Source organism: Dreissena polymorpha, chromosome 14 (genome assembly GCF_020536995.1).
Source record: "Dreissena polymorpha isolate Duluth1 chromosome 14, UMN_Dpol_1.0, whole genome shotgun sequence".
Classification (NCBI taxonomy): domain Eukaryota; kingdom Metazoa; phylum Mollusca; class Bivalvia; order Myida; family Dreissenidae; genus Dreissena; species Dreissena polymorpha.
Genome location: NC_068368.1, coordinates 18,991,446 through 19,009,770, shown reverse-complemented (window position 1 = coordinate 19,009,770; position 18,325 = coordinate 18,991,446). Strand labels below are relative to the sequence as shown.

General features: G+C 38.4%; 2 protein-coding genes across 2 annotated transcripts in view; both read left to right on the top strand.

Moving 5' to 3' along the window:
- The window catches only part of LOC127856873 (uncharacterized), a 64,414-nt gene extending 58,545 nt beyond the window's left edge, over positions 1-5,869 (top strand). The window contains exons 3-7 of the mRNA XM_052393048.1: positions 472-635; positions 1,220-1,331; positions 2,821-3,035; positions 3,519-3,945; positions 5,197-5,869. Of these exons, the coding sequence (XP_052249008.1) occupies positions 472-635; positions 1,220-1,331; positions 2,821-3,035; positions 3,519-3,945; positions 5,197-5,388 (1,110 nt within the window). The 3' untranslated portion in view covers positions 5,389-5,869. The remainder of the gene's footprint in view (positions 1-471; positions 636-1,219; positions 1,332-2,820; positions 3,036-3,518; positions 3,946-5,196) is intronic.
- Positions 5,870-9,371: 3,502 nt separating this feature from the next.
- Positions 9,372-13,587, top strand: LOC127856875 (cytochrome P450 2H1-like). The gene is made up of 6 exons (XM_052393050.1): positions 9,372-10,010; positions 10,242-10,527; positions 11,068-11,297; positions 11,616-11,835; positions 12,711-12,931; positions 13,160-13,587. The coding sequence occupies exons 1-6, from the start codon at positions 9,671-9,673 to the stop codon at positions 13,348-13,350; spliced, it is 1,488 nt and encodes a 495-aa protein (XP_052249010.1). The 5' UTR covers positions 9,372-9,670; the 3' UTR covers positions 13,351-13,587.
- The last annotated feature ends 4,738 nt before the right edge of the window (positions 13,588-18,325 follow it).

Here is an 18,325-nt window from a genome sequence, read left to right as displayed (position 1 = left end):
GAATTACGTTTCCTAACAAATAACATTCTTTGTAGACGTGGTTATGCCACTTATCACCAAATATACAATTCATTGTTTCATTACATTTATATACATGCTACATTTATTACATTTCTTTTAGAGCGGGTTTTAGCACGTGCATTTTACTGCAATATTTTCTTTATTTATTTGGAACTATTTTCGAAACATTAAGCTCCGCCCATAAGTTATTGCAGAATAACCCTCACTTGATTTCCTTCTTTGTCTATAGAAAACAAGTCGCGTGCCGTGTTAGAATCTTGCATAACATATGACATACTTTTACTAAATTAAAAACCTGGTGAAACCAACTTAAATACGAGCGTATTTACAAAGTTCATCTACTTACCGTCACCTAGATGCAAAGAACTTTAAACAAAGGAACTGCATTTAATGCAATCCAAATTAAGTACAGCGATGCATGTTCGGACAGCATGAGTTTCAATCTTACAGAAAGTGCACAAATACAACACGACCGGCACAAGCGGGTCCAAGTTCGGTATAGAGATGTTCCAACTTAGTCAAGTGCTCGAGGAGTTGAGGCACGAGCCTCTTGTGCACGTGGTGGGCGTCCACAGTCACCTGGGATCCACTATCACAGACATCGACGTGTTCAGGTAAACATAGGGTCTGGTTTAGGAACAAACATGCAAGTGTTCCGGAATATACATTGATGTGTTCGGATATTAACAGTTGAAATGAAACAAACATTTACGTGTGTAGGTATACAACAATTGACATGTTAGGGTACACATTTGGACGTGTTCGGGTAAAATATTGACGTGTTCGGATTAAAACATTGACGTGTTCGGGTACAAAAATTGACATGTGTAGGTACAACAATTGACATGTTAGGGTACACATTAAGACGTGTTCGGGTTAAAATATTGACGTGTTCGGGTTTAAACATTGACGTGTTGGGGTACAAAAACTGACGTGTTCTGATACACACACGGACGAGTTCGGCTTCAAACATTGACGCGTTCGTGTACAAACATTGACGTTTTCGGATACATATATTGGCATGTAAAGACATCGCTTAAATTGATAAAGATCACACCAGAAAAATAATGTTCGTCTAATTATAACGTCAAAACTCATCTGAGACACCGTTACCAAACTATACGGAGAAGGGGGATGACACTATCAGATTTCGGCCTACACTTTTATTATGCCCAAGCTCCGCACATGTCGTTTTCAGGAAATCGGCGAAAGCGATGATGAAAGAGTTCAGTTCACTTAAAGCAAGCGGATTCCAACACATGAAGTACATCAATCTGGGCGGCGGTTTGGGGATAGACTATACCCGCCATGTAAGTGTGTCATTAGACTATACCCGCCATGTAAGTGTGTCAATAGGGGATAGACTATACCCGCCATGTAAGTGTGTCAATAGGGGATAGACTATACCCGCCATGTAGGTGTGTCAAGAATGAGAAAAGAGTGTCACTTAGAATGTTCTAGGGGATAGACTATACCCGCCATGTAAGTGTGTCAATAGGGGATAGACTATACCCGCCATGTAAGTGTGTCAATAGGGGATAGACTATACCCGCCATGTAAGTGTGTCAATAGGGGATAGACTATACCCGCCATGTAAGTGTGTCAATAGGGGATAGACTATACCCGCCATGTAAGTGTCTCAATAGGGGATAGACTATACCCGCCATGTAAGTGTGTCAATAGGGGATAGACTATACCCGCCATGTAAGTGTTTCAATAGGGGATAGACTATACCCGCCATGTAAGTGTGTCAAAAATGAGAAAAGAGTGTCACTTAGAATTTTCTAGGGTTTGAAAATACCCGCCATGTAAGTGTGTCGAGCCTGAGAAAAGAGTGTCACTTAGAATGTCCTAGGGTCTGACAATACCCGCCATGTAAGTGTGTCAAGAATGAGAAAAGAGTGTCACTTAAATTTATTAGGGTTTGACAATACCCGCCATGTAAGTGTGTCAAGAATGAGAAAAGAGTGTCACTTAAATTTACTAGGGTTTGACAATACCCGCCATGTTAGTGTGTCGAGCCTGAGAAATGAATGTCACTTAAATTTACTAGGGTTTGACAATACCCGCCATGTATGTGTGTCGAGCCTGAGAAAAAAGGGTCTATTAGAATGTCAAAGGGTCTGACAATACCCACCATGTACGTGTGTCAAGCTTGAGAAACGAATGTCACTTAAATTTTTTAGGGTTTGACAATACACGGCATGTAAGTGTGTCGAGCCTGAGAAAAGATTGTCACTTAGAATTTCCTAGGGTTTGATAATACCCGTCATGTGTGTCGAGCTCTCGATGATAGAATGTCAGTTAGAATGACTTGAGGTTTTACCAGTAGTAGATGAATGAATCGGTTTAATTGGGGGACATTTTATAATGGCCACGTAGGTTAAAGTTTATGGCTTAAGACTATATTGTAACCCGCTATGGAACTCGGTAACTTACCTTTACGGATTGGGCCGTTACACGCTATGACACCGGGGATGCTCATTTGGCATCTCTAGGCTACGTCATTCCATTTCAAATGCGTTGTGGTATAGATTTTAACGATCCATTTACATAGTGTTATTATTACGACTCCTTATAAGTGTGCTCTTTTACAGACCTTTTGTACGATCCACTTAAACATATTGTGTTATAAAATGTTCGTATGATTCATCTAAACTATATTAAATTTAGAACTTTCGCACGATCCATTTAAATTGTATTCATGTAGTCCTCTCGTATGATTAATTTAAACTGTATTACTTTCTAGACCTCATTAACGATTCATGTGCGACCCATCTAAACAGAGTTCTATTGTAGGCTTCGCGTACGATGAAAGCCTCTCTGGAGACGACAGCCGACTTTCAGAAACCCATTGGTGAACAGAACGCAACACCACGTGGCATTGTGGAGGCGATTCATCAGGAGCTGGCACCGGAAGTGTCTCTAATACTCGAACCGGGACGCTCTTTGATCGGGAACGCCGCTGTCTTGCTGACGAGAGTTCTTGGTGTTAAACATGGGGCCGAGAAAAGGTGAAGTACCCTTTGATCGTAACCAGCTACATTGCATAGGTAATGGGGTGCATATAACTTAAGAATTAATATAGGACATTAAATTATTGATAAACTGTACTAAAAAGTTTTTAAGAAATTACACCGTAAATACATCAATATTAAACGTTTGGAAAGGTAATTTGTATCTTATTGCCAACTACCCGGTACTTCATAGAACTGATCATTGTGAATTGGTTGTTTTGTCTTACATACTACTGATTTATATTATGTATTGTATTGCTTTTTGAGATAAACTTTCAACATATGTATCCATTTATTGTAGATCTTAAATATTATTTGATGTAAACGTGTCCGACTTTATACTTGTTATGCACATATCCATAAGATAATGAGTTAAGACGGATCTTGTTAATGTTATTTTGTACGGTAGGTTACTTTATTACAGGACGATGTTTATACTATTGTACTACTACAATAACAGAACTTAAATACTACTTTCAGTTACATTGTCGTGGACGGGTCAATGACGGAAGTCATTCGTCCAGCGCTGTATGGCGCTTACCACCATATTGAATTGGTTGAACCGACCAATCAGATCATCTCGAATGATCATGTGACCATGTCATCTAATGGCTGCCCTGAACAAGGAGTCAAGAATGGAGTTTTTGAAAATGAGCATACAGAAAACAGAGTCACAAATAGCCATTTCGAACAACAAGTTCAAAATGACAATACAGAAAACAGATTCCAAACAGTGAATTCAGATAATGGGGTCCGATATGGGCGTTTGGAACACGGATTTCAAATTGCTGACGCACAAAATGTCCAGAATTGCCAACAGTTCGACAACAGCCCCGTGAATGCGCAGGAGCGCCGTATGTATGAAGTTGTGGGACCCGTCTGTGAGAGCGGCGACGTCCTGGGACATGTAAGTGCGAGGTTAACATGTAAGAAGTTAACGGTCTTTACTCTTTAGTAATGTGATTTCGAAAATTCGAATCGCCTGAGCAACGTATAGCTTTGCATGCTACGACACCATTACTATCGATACCCTCAAATGCATACGGCTTCTAACATTTTCGGACTGTACACTGTAATATCCATGCATGTGATAGCGTTGTCGTCAGAAAGTGTGCTGACAAACATACCAACGAAGATCTAGAACCGTAGGGGTATTACAATAATTACCGTATATCATTTTGTTTTGTCTTAATGTGTTCTACAGCAGCTGTGTTGAAATACATAACACTTTTTGGTTGAAAAGTTGAGCGTTCTATTCTATTGATTTAAGTTTCTTGACCATCTCAAATTTCATTTGGGTTCAGCCGTTGACCGCTGTTATATCATCGTGACGCTTACAACTCATTGATAGCTTTTCCATAACCCATAAAGTTATCACAGTACAGTACGCCGTTCAAAACACGAACGCCGTAAATTTAACAACTGAGATATTTTCAATTAATTAGCCTCGCTCTTGGAAAACGGGGTTGAATTCAATTTCTTTAAGTGTCGTCCCAGATTAGCATTCGCAGTCCACACATGTGAATAAGGGACGACACTTTCCGCTTGTATGTTATTTTTGGTTTACAGGAAGTATCTTCTTAACTAAAATCCAGTTTTGGTGCTCTCAAGAACGCAGTTTAGAAAAAAAATCAGAAATTAAAAAATCAATTTTGACCTGAATATGGTTTAAATAATATATATGTTATGAAGAATAATGCAGAAATTCCGACCAAACAATCAATGTGGGTCTTGTTTCAAATGCCCTTTTATATAAGTATTTTGACGTCAGTATAGTAGATCAGCTCTTTAGCTGTAGTTTACAAAAAAAGCCAACGCAGTTGGTTTAGTGCTGTTTACCTTCATGTCTCGGTACGACTCCAGTGGAAAGTCTCGATTTCCCAAACCTTCATATATCTTGTTATAGAAAAAGTGACCCAAGTCCTTTATTTCATTGAAAGGCACCACTATATTATGCTAATCGTGTTCAAACAGACTTAATTTTTTTGTTTTTATAAAATATCGTACCGTAACAGCATTCATTTTTGTTTGTTTGACGCAAATGTTTTTTTAAACCGTATTTCGAACCATTATTTTATTTTAACATTAAATAGGTAATATCAAAATAATTGCCCATCGACATGAGCCCCTATAACGTGATTGCTCCGTTTTCACGTAGGACCGATTGTTAGCGACCCCGCATGAGGGCTGCCATCTGGCGGTGTTCGACGTGGGGGCGTACTGCACCAGCATGTCTAGTAACTACAACATGAGACCCCGCCCGGCCGAGCTCCTGGTGGACGTGTCAGAGGTCAGGGTCATACGTAAGCCGGACTCCTTCGAGACGATGCTGCAGTGTTTTAATTGCTAGCGTAGAATTTATTAACATAAATGTAAACGTCTTGATGCATGTGAGTAAAGGGACGACACTTTCCGCTTAAATTTGATTTTTGTTTAGAAGAGACTTTATTAAAACGAAAAATTCCCCCAAAGCAGAAAGTGTTGTCCCTGCTTATCCTGTGCAGACTTCACATGCAAACCTGAGACGACACTTGAAGCACATGCATTTAGCCCCGTTTTCCAGAAACAAGGATGTGTTACATACCTACTACACAGAGGATATGTGTTGCTGTCGGTAGATTATCATGTTTAAATCACGAAGGTATGAGATACATTAATGTTATCACAAGTGGGGCAATTTTTCGCAATATTGAATAATTTTTGTGCCTTCAGCACTTTGATGATGTAAATGGATGTTTTCATGCTTTAGTGTAATTACAGCAATAACTACATTATGTTGAACACCGCTTTTTTAACACTTTAAAAAATCGAATAAATGCTTTTCGAACTTGTGTTCAGAACTTGTGCTCGTCGCCATGTAATGTTTGCACCCTTTCATTAATCCCTTTATCGAGAAAGTGCTGATTGACGCATGTGTTTAAAATTAGTATTAATTGTATATCATTCATGCGCATTTCTAAGTGATTATTATGCAATGTTCTGTCATATTTCGTTTTAGTAATTGATTAAGGAATATTTATGTTAAATTATTACATTTAAAACCAAATTAATGCAAAATTTATTGATTTTGCAGTCTATATACAGTGGTATTTACGAAACTTCATATCTGTATACACATATCTTTTTGGTTTGGGCATGTTTTTTTTATATTTTCAAGCTTTTTTCTTCGCTAGGCGTTTACATCCTCGAAATAGGGTCTCCGATAAAATTGTAAACTACGATCGTACTCATTTTTATATATGTGGATATAATGCGGCTAAGAATGGTTCAGAAAAACATAAGTGATGATTCTTTGATTTTATTGACGATCGTTTTCAACATCGAAAACATATGAACATCAACACCGTATATCTTTTAAAAAAGATACTTCTTTTATTGTATTTTTTCGGTATTAATTGCAGCTATTGAATGTCGTGCAAGAGAATGATTGTATCAACTTCTGGTAATTGACAATGTGGATAATACATTGCTTAATCGACCCGGTCTGCATTGCAAAAACATTTTTGCTGTGTTAACTTGGCATACTCAGTTTGTCAAGATTTCCGAGACCTTTGATCCAATGCCTGGATTACAGGACAGACACTGTATTTTCGGAACGATCCTGTATGAAAAGTCTTACTATGTGTATGCCTGGGCCCCATTTCCTGAATTTGAAAGAATTCTTTCAACATGAATGTTCTTAATTGGTTTCATGCGTATGAATGTATGCCATGTTTTTCGAATTTTATTTCACTTCGTATAGATTAGGTTTGTGTTTTCAAAAACTGTCAACGTTTCACAACACAGAGCATTTCACACAAACACAAAAAAAGTTATGGGATTATGGTCAACGGTACCCGGACAAAATACAGTATCCGAACGTTAAAACGCTTACCAAACAATGCAAGTTATAAGTTCATCAAGGCAACTACGTAAAAACATTTGTGGATTTGCAAATAAAGTTGCCGTGATTAGGGACTCCTGATACAATTGGCAAGCAGAAACTCGATATCAGAGAAACGACACAAACTCTGCTTAGAATTAGCCGTTTCTTCAGTGGAAGAGCAATCTGCTGGCATAGATGTCGCCCCATGCTCTCGTATTCACCTCTGTATCGGACTTATAGACAAGAATCTTGTCACACGAGATAAAAGTATTCAAATTAGATTTTGTTAGTTTTTATGTAATTTAATGCCATCGTCGTCAAGAGATTGCGGGAAGAGTTTGACAACCATTTTATTGTGCGTCTCATTTGTTTTCGGGATACAGGTTCTTTACGGTCGAAATTCACGTTGGCCGTCATACAATTGAAACAGTGTGTTTCCTCCATTATACACCCACACACTGCGACATAATACACACAGAGCTAATTAAACAAGGCTATTGTCAAGCAATATGGTCCCCTACCGGCTCCACCATTGTCAGAAATTTTACCATTTTCAGATTTTTTTTAATTAATTTTTTTTGGTTGCCATAGCAACCACAATTTTTGACGTAGGAAAAAAAAGAAATGACGTGCATAATGTCCATATTGCCATCTATCCATGTTGCAAGTTTCATGAAAAAATGTTAAGAACTTTTTAAGTTATCGCAGGATCCAGAAAAGTGTGACGGACAGACAGACTGACAGACAGACAGACAGAGCGTAAACCATAAGTCCCCTCCGGTGAAACCGGTAGGGGACAATTATGTTCATGACGTTATTTCATGGAATAGCTTTGACCTTGTCATCACACGACGCTCTCTAACAAGAGGCGCGCTTACGTACAGAATCCGGCCAATCCGCATGTTTCATTCTTTCCAATAGTTTATAGAATGAAGAACCCCAATATGTTGAAATACGTAATATTTCTCATACAAATTGCATTTATTACCTGTATGACTATTATGTCATATATAATCTACATTATTATTGCCTTTTTGAACGATGCAATTGTTATATTGTGTGTTGAAAGTAGTTTTCGTGAAAGCATCATCCAAAAAAATCTACAAATCTACTTACATCGATAAAAAGTAGGGTATGTTGGTCGTCTAAACTTTTTCGACCTTATTTTGTGTAACTATTTCCACGTTAATAGGAATAGGCAATGACATGCAGAAATGTTCCACATTTTTTATATGAAATGATTTCTCAAGTTCATTTAAATTAATTATGAGTAAATTTATGAAATATACGAATTTAGATAATTTGGTCGCGCATATAATAAATTATTAGTTATTTATGTGAATTTGCAACCTTGAAAAAAAATAAAAAATTATGGGTCGACACACCATATGTTACCCCTTAGCCGAGGATTGTGTATATAATATTAAGTCTCATAATATTAGTTCGATTAATAGTGTCGAAAATATCACGTTCATATTTAAAGTTGCATTATTTGAATTATTTTTCTTTAAGATGAATGAGTAATTATTAATTATCCACGATCTCTACCAATCTGACAATGATTTACATAGTCATAAATAACGCGCTAGTTATTCACCTGCCACAAGTGTGAAATGTACAGATGTATACATAGTAACATAGCGGATCATTATATATTTGTTGAACTGCTTTATAATGACTTGACAAATGTCTACATGGTAAGAATATACGGTTATTCACTTGCAGTTCCTCACGTGCGCACGTGTTACTCTTCACATGCGCTCGTGAAGATATTGTTGTTGTTTTTCATTTATCGGGACTTTTTACCTTTATGTTCAGGCCGTTTAGCTTGTCATTGAAATTAACATGCCATGAAATTAAATGGGTAGAATGAAGTCATAAGAGTAAATTTCATTTTGTTAGACTGCATGTCCGCACATGAAGTGTTGCAAGTGCGAACGTTAAGACAAAACTATTTGGAATGGCCTTCCCTACCACCGTAGATACGTGAAACGAACCAGAAATGCACGCTACAATATGGAACGCAATAGTTGTCTTACCTTGTTACATTTCTTTCTGTCTTCTTTAGAAGAACAAGTCAACATCACATTTGGACAAGATACAACGAGGGGTTGACATACTAGGACTGCATTTTGACTAGTCAACATCAAATTTAGACAATATAATACGACGGTCTGACATAATAGGACAGTATTTTGACAAGTCAACAACACATTTGAACATGATAACACGACTGTTTGACATAATAAGACTATATTTTGACAAGTCAACACCACATATTGACAAAATATCACGACGGTTTGACATAAGACACATTCTAAAGAAGACAGAAAGCAATGTAACAACGTAAGACAGCTATGGCGTTCCATACTACAATGTCACGGACAAACGTGTTTACTACTCGTAAACTCTATAATAGATTGTTTAAGCCAATCGCTTGCACGATGTTTACTTCACGTTTATACATATGTACCGCGTATGCGAGATCATGGAACGACAACTCTGGTGGGAAATTGGATTTAAGCTTTATGAGAAAATTAAGTGAAATTACCAAGGTCATTTCTAATAGTGAATGTCATACTTATTGCAATTTAAGTCAAACATTGAAATGGAAACAAATGATGTCAAATCTAAACATAGAATGCATATTAGTATATAAATCTCGTCCACGGCTTTCGAAACCTACTGACTATAAATAAACAAGTCGAAATTCAATTACACGAACCACAGTAAGAATCCCTGAACGGTATACATACAGTGCGTAGCTATGTGGGAAGGATTTTCCGTAACGTCTGTCGGACTGATTATCCTGGTATGCGTCCTGGTACACCGGCTCCTGTTAAGCAGAAGAACCGGAAACCTTCCGCCGTCGCCAGGCCTTTGCCTGCCCATCATCGGTCACAGCTACCTCATGCGGGCGGATATGAGGCCGACCCTGGCGCGACTCCGGAAGAAGTGCGGCGACGTGTATTACATGCAGTGGGGTAGCGTGCCGGTGGTGATTCTCAGCGGATATGACGTCATTATGGACGCTTTCAAGAAACAAGCCGACCTTTTCGCAGGGAGACCGAAGATGTTCGTTTTAGAAAAAGTGACCAGAGGAAAAGGTATAAAGCTTATTCATTGGCTTGAATGATATAACACAAAGCGTCACAAGTTTACATAACAGGTTAACCATAAATAATAAAGATTGGTTTATTATTGTAACAAAGTGTATATATATTCATGAAAATTTACAATGGATTCGCAACAGTTTTATTACATTCACACCCTTAAGCACACTAGGAATGACTTACTTGCACTTACCGGTAAGTCCGATTGGATGCCCGCTTTTTCAGGCATAGCTATGACTAGCGGGGAACCATGGCGGGAGCACAGGAGATTCACTTTAGGCACACTGAAGGACTTCGGTATGGGCAAGACCAGGCTAGACGCCACCATACAGGAACAAGCTGCATTGATGGTCGAGGAGATAGGAAAGCACAATGGTGAACCTTTCGATCCTAAAGATGTGATTAGTGCCCATGTCGCCAACGTGATTTGCTCGATGGTGTTCCGAAAGCAGTTCAAACATGACGACCCGCGATTTAAAGGAATAATACAAAAGTTCGATGAAAATATAAAGTAAGTTTATTGTGAATTGTATACAAAATATTGAATTTCCACTTATATCTCTGAGAATGATAACATCCATAAGTGAATCAATCATTATACTCCGCTTCCATTGTATTACACACTGTATGGGCCTGTGTTTCATGTTATCCCACCATACGAAGTGTATAGTTGCAATTAACCCCCAACTTGTGTCAGCTTTGCCGGGATTGATGTGTGATGTTGTTTTTTTCATTTTCTTTTCTATGGTTTACATGAACAAACATACAAATTAATAGAATACCAAGTAAGCCTCGAATAAACAAACGCTCGGTTGCTCGGCTCGAAAACATGAACAACTTGTCGAATGTTCGTAATAAGTCATATGTATCCTAAACTAACCTAGCCTTTCACTGGTAAGGCTATACACTTGATCTCCATTGCAACTAATCCGCTAACATAACGGACATATTCCACTAAAATAGCGGAGTACTCTTCTCTTAAGTAATGGCCTGTTCATAAATTGTTGTCGCAGGTTGAAAACACATTCACAATACTATAATTTGGCTTTAGGTCCGCGGGCGGCATCGCCAATTTCTTCCCCTGGGCGGCCCGCCTGCCCGGAGATCCCTTGGGGGTCAGGCGTATGATCGCCAACTCGGACGCTGTGCTCGCCTACTGCGCGGACATCGTACGGGAGCACGTGGAGACGTACGACGAGAACTGTATCGAGGACCTGGTCAGCGCCTATATCAGAGAGTTGAAGAAGCACGAGCAGACGAACGAGCAGACGACTATGAGCTGTGCGTATTATATTGTTTGTTAGGTCAGCTCTGTGTGACTTTCATAGTTTTTATGACAGGTTAAGATTCATCAATGTCAATAAAATTGTGCTTATGGCATAAAAGAAGAAGATTACAACAGTATATATGTTATATACAATGTACATAATTTGTTCTTAATACTGGATCCAGCCTTTTTCGTTTTGATAAAAAAAAATGCGTGATTAATTTATCTGAAACTGGGCAGGAGCACCGATTTGAAGTTGATGCCTCAACTCCTAAGAGTCCACTAAAATAGTTTCTGGGATGTTACTGGGCGCGTTAATCGTTTTATTTCAGACGAGTATCTCGAGACACTAATCGCGGACCTGTTCATGGCCGGCTCGGAAACGACGACGACCGCGCTCCGCTGGAGTCTCGTTTGCCTCACGGAATACCCCGAGATTCAAGAACGCTTGTATCGGGAAATCACGAGCAGCATCGGCATTTTCCGTACTCCGTCTGTCTTGGACCGGTCATCCTTAGTATACGTGGAGGCATTCTACATGGAGGTGTTAAGGTACGGTGCATGTTGATTTTGTGAATTTGTACGCGTACAAATAGAGGCTATTTATATGGTAGCTTGTGTACTAATTATATCTGCATGACAGTACAATTTCATCAATACATTTGCTTTACCTATGGGTGTTTATACTTAACCCATTGGTGTTCATTCTCAACTGATTGGTAGTTATAGTCTACCCATGGGTGTATATACTTGACCCAAGTGTGTTTATACTTGACCTATGGCTGTTTATACCTTGCATACGTTTGTTTATTTTTATCAATTGGTGTTTACATTTTACCTGTGGGTGTTTATTCTTGACCAATTGGGGTTTATACTTTACCCGTGGATGCTAATGCTTTACCCATGAGAGTTTATACTAAACCCATGTGTGTTTTTACTTTACCCGTGGGTGTTTATAATTGACCTTTTTGGTATTAATACTTTACCCATTGGTGTTTTTTTCTGACCTTTGGGTGTTTATACTTTTCCTACGGGTATGTGTGTTTATAATTGCTTATATACATGTAGATGGAGTTTCATGTTCAAGAGTTCAAGAAAACTGTTCGTGAGGGCTCACTCTGGCACTACCGCCGAAAAATCTGCCTTTGGAAAGGCCACTTTTAAGATAAAAGCATAGCAACGCCCATTTGTTAATTGCCTTCACAATAATAAACGCTTGTTTTCGATATTTTCATAGTGCTTTTAGACATTTTACATTTTTTGTCTATGTTGTTTTGACATACAGCATGTATAATTTTGTACAATACATTTTATTAACACCACAGCTAATATATTACATATTCCAATTCATGGGTTTATGAGGCATTGTTTTGTAAAAGTTTCATTGTTTAAGTGTTTTCGATTTATTGAATACATTTGACTTTCAGATTCTGCAACTTAACAATAATCCTCGGACTGCACGCCACAACTGAAACGGCGACGCTCAGAGGTTACACTATACCAACCGACGCAGTTATTATTCCCGACCTTGAATCCGTATTCAGTGATCCCGACATATGGGGCGACCCGCTCGTGTTCCGACCCGACAGGTTCATTGACGAGCACGGAAAGCTAATCAAACGGGATGAGTTTATTGCATTTTTCATTGGTAAGATTTTTTAAGATGCGTTTTATGTTAAAGTTTCAAAACTTTGTTGAATATCGACCCACTCAAATACAGATCTATTCACTGACATGTATAAGTATTCTTTAGTGACAGTGACGCAACGTGATGTTGTTTCAAAAATCCCTCAGCGCACGCAATATTATACATGTATTTCGATTAAGTATACCTTTACCAATGTTTATTTATCTTTACATCCAACGTTGCTTACAGGCAAACGCAGTTGTGTCGGCGAGTCTCTCGCACGGACGGAGCTTCTGTTGTTCCTTAGCAGCCTCGTTCAGAGGTTTCGTTTTGAAAGTCCGGTCGGGGAAGAAGTCTCCATGGCGACCACGGACGGGGTGTTCGGACTTGTGCATGCGCCGAAGCCTTACAGGATTGTAGCAGTACCACGGGGCGGCTGACCGGCAGTGCACGTGGTTCGCACAGAATGACAATATAATGATTATGTATAATGCCTTTAAACAGCAATCTTGAATTCTGAAAAGTCTTTGGCTCGTCATAAACATTTATGGTTGGTTGGGTTAGTTGAAAATAACTACCTGTTTTCTCTTTAGCTGATAAGTGTGTATATTATATTCACTGTAAAACTTAATGTTATTCAGTCTCATAAAATGGGTTCAATAAATACTTTAAAATTTGTTCGCATTCAATAGTTTCGAAAACATCGCGTATATAGTAATGCTTCCATGCACATGTTTCTGGCTTGTGTTGTTGTTTTTCGGCGTAGGTGTATAACATAGGTTTTCACCTTAACTTATCTTTACCAAGAGCCCATAAAATATTGGAGAAATTTCCCACCAGTAGGCCCGAATGAATAACTGGAAGTTTCGCATTGGTTAAAATACCTAAACTAAGCAAAATTGTATGTATTAAAAAAAGGATGAATTATGATATATGAACTGGGTTGGGTGACTATATTTGTTGTGTAGAATTGCATAAAGGAAGTACGCCATCGGCAATTTCCACTATTATGTAGAATTGTTGATACAACACATTGACCCATTTCGGTTCTGCAATTTATACGAGCAAACGTGTCGTTATCGGCTTTGTGCTTAGAATAACTTACGGTAATATTGTAGACGTTAAAATCGGAGCCTAATTTAGTTTAACTGCTAGTTCTCAAAATTATGTAAACATGTCTTCAAATAAACATTTTAAATACGGAGAACTGTTCATCTAAGTTTATTCTGTTCATTTGCACGATAGTATTATCAGACCGACGATACGGACTGGACCCCCAACCGGGTAGTCCCGTAACTGTAAGAAAAAAAACCTACATTCTGAACTCCTGACTGAATTAAGCTACACACAGTTTAGCTAGCTATATATGAACTGAAAATACATGCACATATGGTAATAAATACATTACGTGTAAACATAAATGTATACTAACCAATTACTTAATATACTTCTCTTGCGTTTAAACGTACACTTTCCGTCGCATAAGGCTAATTAAACAGGGATAGTCATCTAAATTTTAACAATCATTATAACTAATTATAACTACCCAACCTTAAAAACAATTATTACATTTATATTTTGTCAACATAGAAATAAACAAGAAGCAATATCATCAGCCGGTCATGAAGTATCAATTTGCGCACCAGATATTGACCATTTAATATAATAATAATAACACTGGAAGCGTATAGAGAAAACGTGCATGTAAGTTTATAATATACATAATTAGCAACATCTATTTCATGTAGTTTTTTAGTTGTTTTGGGCGAAGCTGTTTAACCAAGATTTTTACCTTAAATGACTTTTACAAAACGCCAGCAGAACCGAATAAATATTTGTGCAATATCAGAATGGCTGATTTGAGCATAATCCCCCGAAAAATTGGCAACATCACCGCGTCTTTGTAGTATAAGATGTAACACTGTTCAGTCTATGGAAATGTGGACTACACTATGCATGTTCATACGAAACATTTTGGCCCAGCAACAATTACGCATTGCCAGTTAATTCCATCCCCAAGACTTTCAGGGTCAGAGCTGGGTCAGAAAATCGTCAGGGGAAGACGGAATGTACTATAAACAAGATATATCTTTAAAAAGATATACGGCGTTGATGTTGTAATGTTTGCGACCAGTGAAAGGAGATGGAATGAAGCGACCATGTATTTTACTGAAGGTAGTGAGTGATAATAAGATAATATATTTAAACGTATTAAAAAATAAAAATGAAGAACAAGAAGAGGTGAAATTGTTTTATTGTCAATAAGTATTGTAATGACTAGGTTTTGATAATTGAACGAGTAATACATTAGTTTCAATAGGAAAAGAAAACATATTCGCCACTGAAAAACTATGAACATAATGTTGGAATGAAATAAAAGAAAATGTGTTATAATGTGTACAGATGTTAGTAGAATGTAAACTTAAAAGACTCAATATTGCAAGCATCATAGTGATATGAATTTTTTTGCAGAAAAACAGAACTTTATATAAAAAATGAACAAAACAAAGTACAAAGAAACTTATTTACACTATTAAACGCAAAAATGGATTATAATAAATCAAAGACAGATATATTTCCAACACCTATATATTTCCTTAGTGTCGCGGGCTACCGCCCCTAAACCCCCACTTTGTCGATAGTGGTAAACAACTGCGTACCGGTAAAGTGCAATCTAGCCTGTTTTTGTAGTGTTTAGTGTGGCCGCTACGGCATGTCAACAATAGATTCTTTTAATTGTACAGACATGTGATTAATGCTATACTGCTTCGTAAACTAAGGAGAAACGTTTCGATGTAATGTTTAGAGGATGTTTTGTATCATGACAGTTTTTACTTTATTGTAATTTACGTGTAACTTACAATATATTCATATTTCAGTTCAAATGATATGCATCCAATGTTTTAGTCTGGGAAACAGAATACCAATGTTTACGGTGATTTTTGTATTATTAGCAAATGCACAATTCGGGTTTATTCATTTCGGACCTATCATGAATGAAGGTCATCTAAGGTCAAAATGGACGTTAAACAGCTATGCCGAAAAAGCCATATGTTGATAACACAGGATTGCTTTCAAGATATCAAATAACACGAATTTTAGGGAAAGAAATACATTAAAACCTATCAGTTAATGATATTTGTCATGTATTGTTAGAAAAAACTACCGAAATAGTATAATGAAAATCTTTCCTACATGCCAGAATAGGCTACCGACATTTGCCAGATTGCTATAAATAGCACAGTGATGCATCAATTTTCTGTTTTTGAGTTGTTTTGGATCTACACGGTTAGGGCCATCGTGGTTACACATTAAAATCCAGAGGGCGACAATGCGATAGTACGATGGCGACAATGCGATAGTACGATGGCGACAATGCGATAGTACGATGGCGACAATGCGATAGAACGATGGCGACAATGCGACAACGCGATAGCACAATGGCGACAATGCGATAGTCATTGTACTGTCGTCATCGTGTTATCGCATTGTCGCCATCGTACTATCGCACTGTCGCCATCGTATTGTCGCACTGTCGCATTGTCGTCATCGTATTGTCGCATTGTCGCCATCGTACTATCGCCATCGTATTGTCGCACTGTCGTCATCGTATTATCGCACTATCGCATTGTCGCCATCGTACTATCGCATTGTCGATTATCGCCTTCCGGTGCACAAACAATTCTTATTGCAGAAACAAAATAGATGACTTAATAAAGCTGTACTTTGAATGAGGTAACAGTTATAATGAAATCAAATTCTTATTAAGTTATATAATGGGTATTGATGAAAAGTATGCCGAACTGTAAAGTATTTTTAAAAGTGGCTCCATCTAGAAAAAATACGATGTGCGCATGTGTACCGAAAGGCGATATACGACACTGCGACAGTACGATGACGACAATGCGACAGTGCGACAATACGATGGCGACAGTGCGATAGTACGATGGCGACAATGCGATCATACGATGACGACAGTACGATAACGCGATAGTACGATGGCGACAATGCGATGATACGATGACGAAAGTACGATATGACTATCGTACTATCGCGTTGTCGTACTATCGCACTATCGCCATCGTATTGTCGCACTGTCTCATTGTCGTCATTGTACTGTCGCATTGTCGCCATCGTACTATCGCATTGTCGCCATCTTACTATCGCATTGTCGCCATCGTACTATCGCACTAAAACATTGTCGCCCTCTGGATTTTAATGTGTAACCACGATGGCACTAACGGTATTCCGTACTACACAGATCCGTAATTTTCTAATTTGCCTTTGAGTTTTACAATAATCACTATTTGATTGACCCAGTCTGTTAGTTTCAATTCATGCCTAACCATTTTTCCTTTGACCTTTTTCTCAAGTTTGGATTTAAGGCGATATATTAAGGCTTTAGTTACGCGCCTCGGTGGCGTCACCACTTGAATCGAATCTTCGCGAATGTGCAATTTTCTTTTGTCCGAGAGGGTACTTAAATAGTTTGCCGTATTAAGAAATGACATATTCTTTGTTCATGCTGCTCTTTAACGGCGTATTTCAATTTCAACTCACCTTAATTAAGCGAAGTTTGCAGACCCATGGTTGTGCGCTGTTAACAAAGTAAAACGTAGACTCCGTCGTTGATGATCTTTTTCTGCATTTGAATATAATTTGTCCAATGCATGTATGTTATCTCTTGAGTAGGAGGTAGGACTTGAAGGCTATAAAAGAGATCTTGTTATTGAGCGATGTGATTTTTTTTAGAGATTGTGTATATACTTGACCCGGTATCAATCTTAAATAGCATGATATGCAATTTGGTTGACTTACCGTATCTATGCAATAAGGGTGTATCCTCTAATCCTCTGCTGTCAATCGTCTGCTGGTGTATTTCGCGGTCATCGTGATCGACACCATTACCGTATTTTGAGTTGCACACTCGTTTCGAATGACTTCCTGTGAAACCTGCTGCATGTCTCTCCCCATACAGGTCATAATGTAAATTCTTTATGCGGCGGATTGTCGCAACCTCGGTCCGGTCTATTCCCGTGATAAGGAGCTGTTTGCTGAACGCCCTTATATGCTGGGTATCGCTTTCTGTCTTTCCCTCTTCTTTCACCACGTGTCTGTATATGCTGGGTATCGCTCTCTGTATCGACCTCTTCTTTCACAACGTGTCTGTATGTGCTTGGTATCGCTCTCTGTCTCTACCTCTTCTTTCACCACGTGTCTGTATATGCTTGGTATCGCTCTCTGTCTCGACCTCTTCTTTAACCACGTGTCTGCATATGCTTGGTATCGCTCTCTGTCTCGACCTCTTCTTTACCACGTGTCTGTATATGCTTGGTATCGCTCTCTGTCTCGACCTCCTCTTTCACCACGTGTCTGTATATGCTTGGTATCGCTCTCTGTCTCGACCTCCTCTTT

Excerpts from the sequence above, each read along its gene's own strand:
- LOC127856875 (XM_052393050.1), top strand. The coding sequence starts at position 9,671 with ATGTGGGAAGGATTTTCCGTAACGTCTGTCGGACTGATTATCCTGGTA. Across the intron at positions 10,011-10,241 it reads AAAAGTGACCAGAGGAAAAG|GCATAGCTATGACTAGCGGG; the intron begins GTATAAAGCTTA and ends CCGCTTTTTCAG. Across the intron at positions 10,528-11,067 it reads AAGTTCGATGAAAATATAAA|GTCCGCGGGCGGCATCGCCA; the intron begins GTAAGTTTATTG and ends ATTTGGCTTTAG.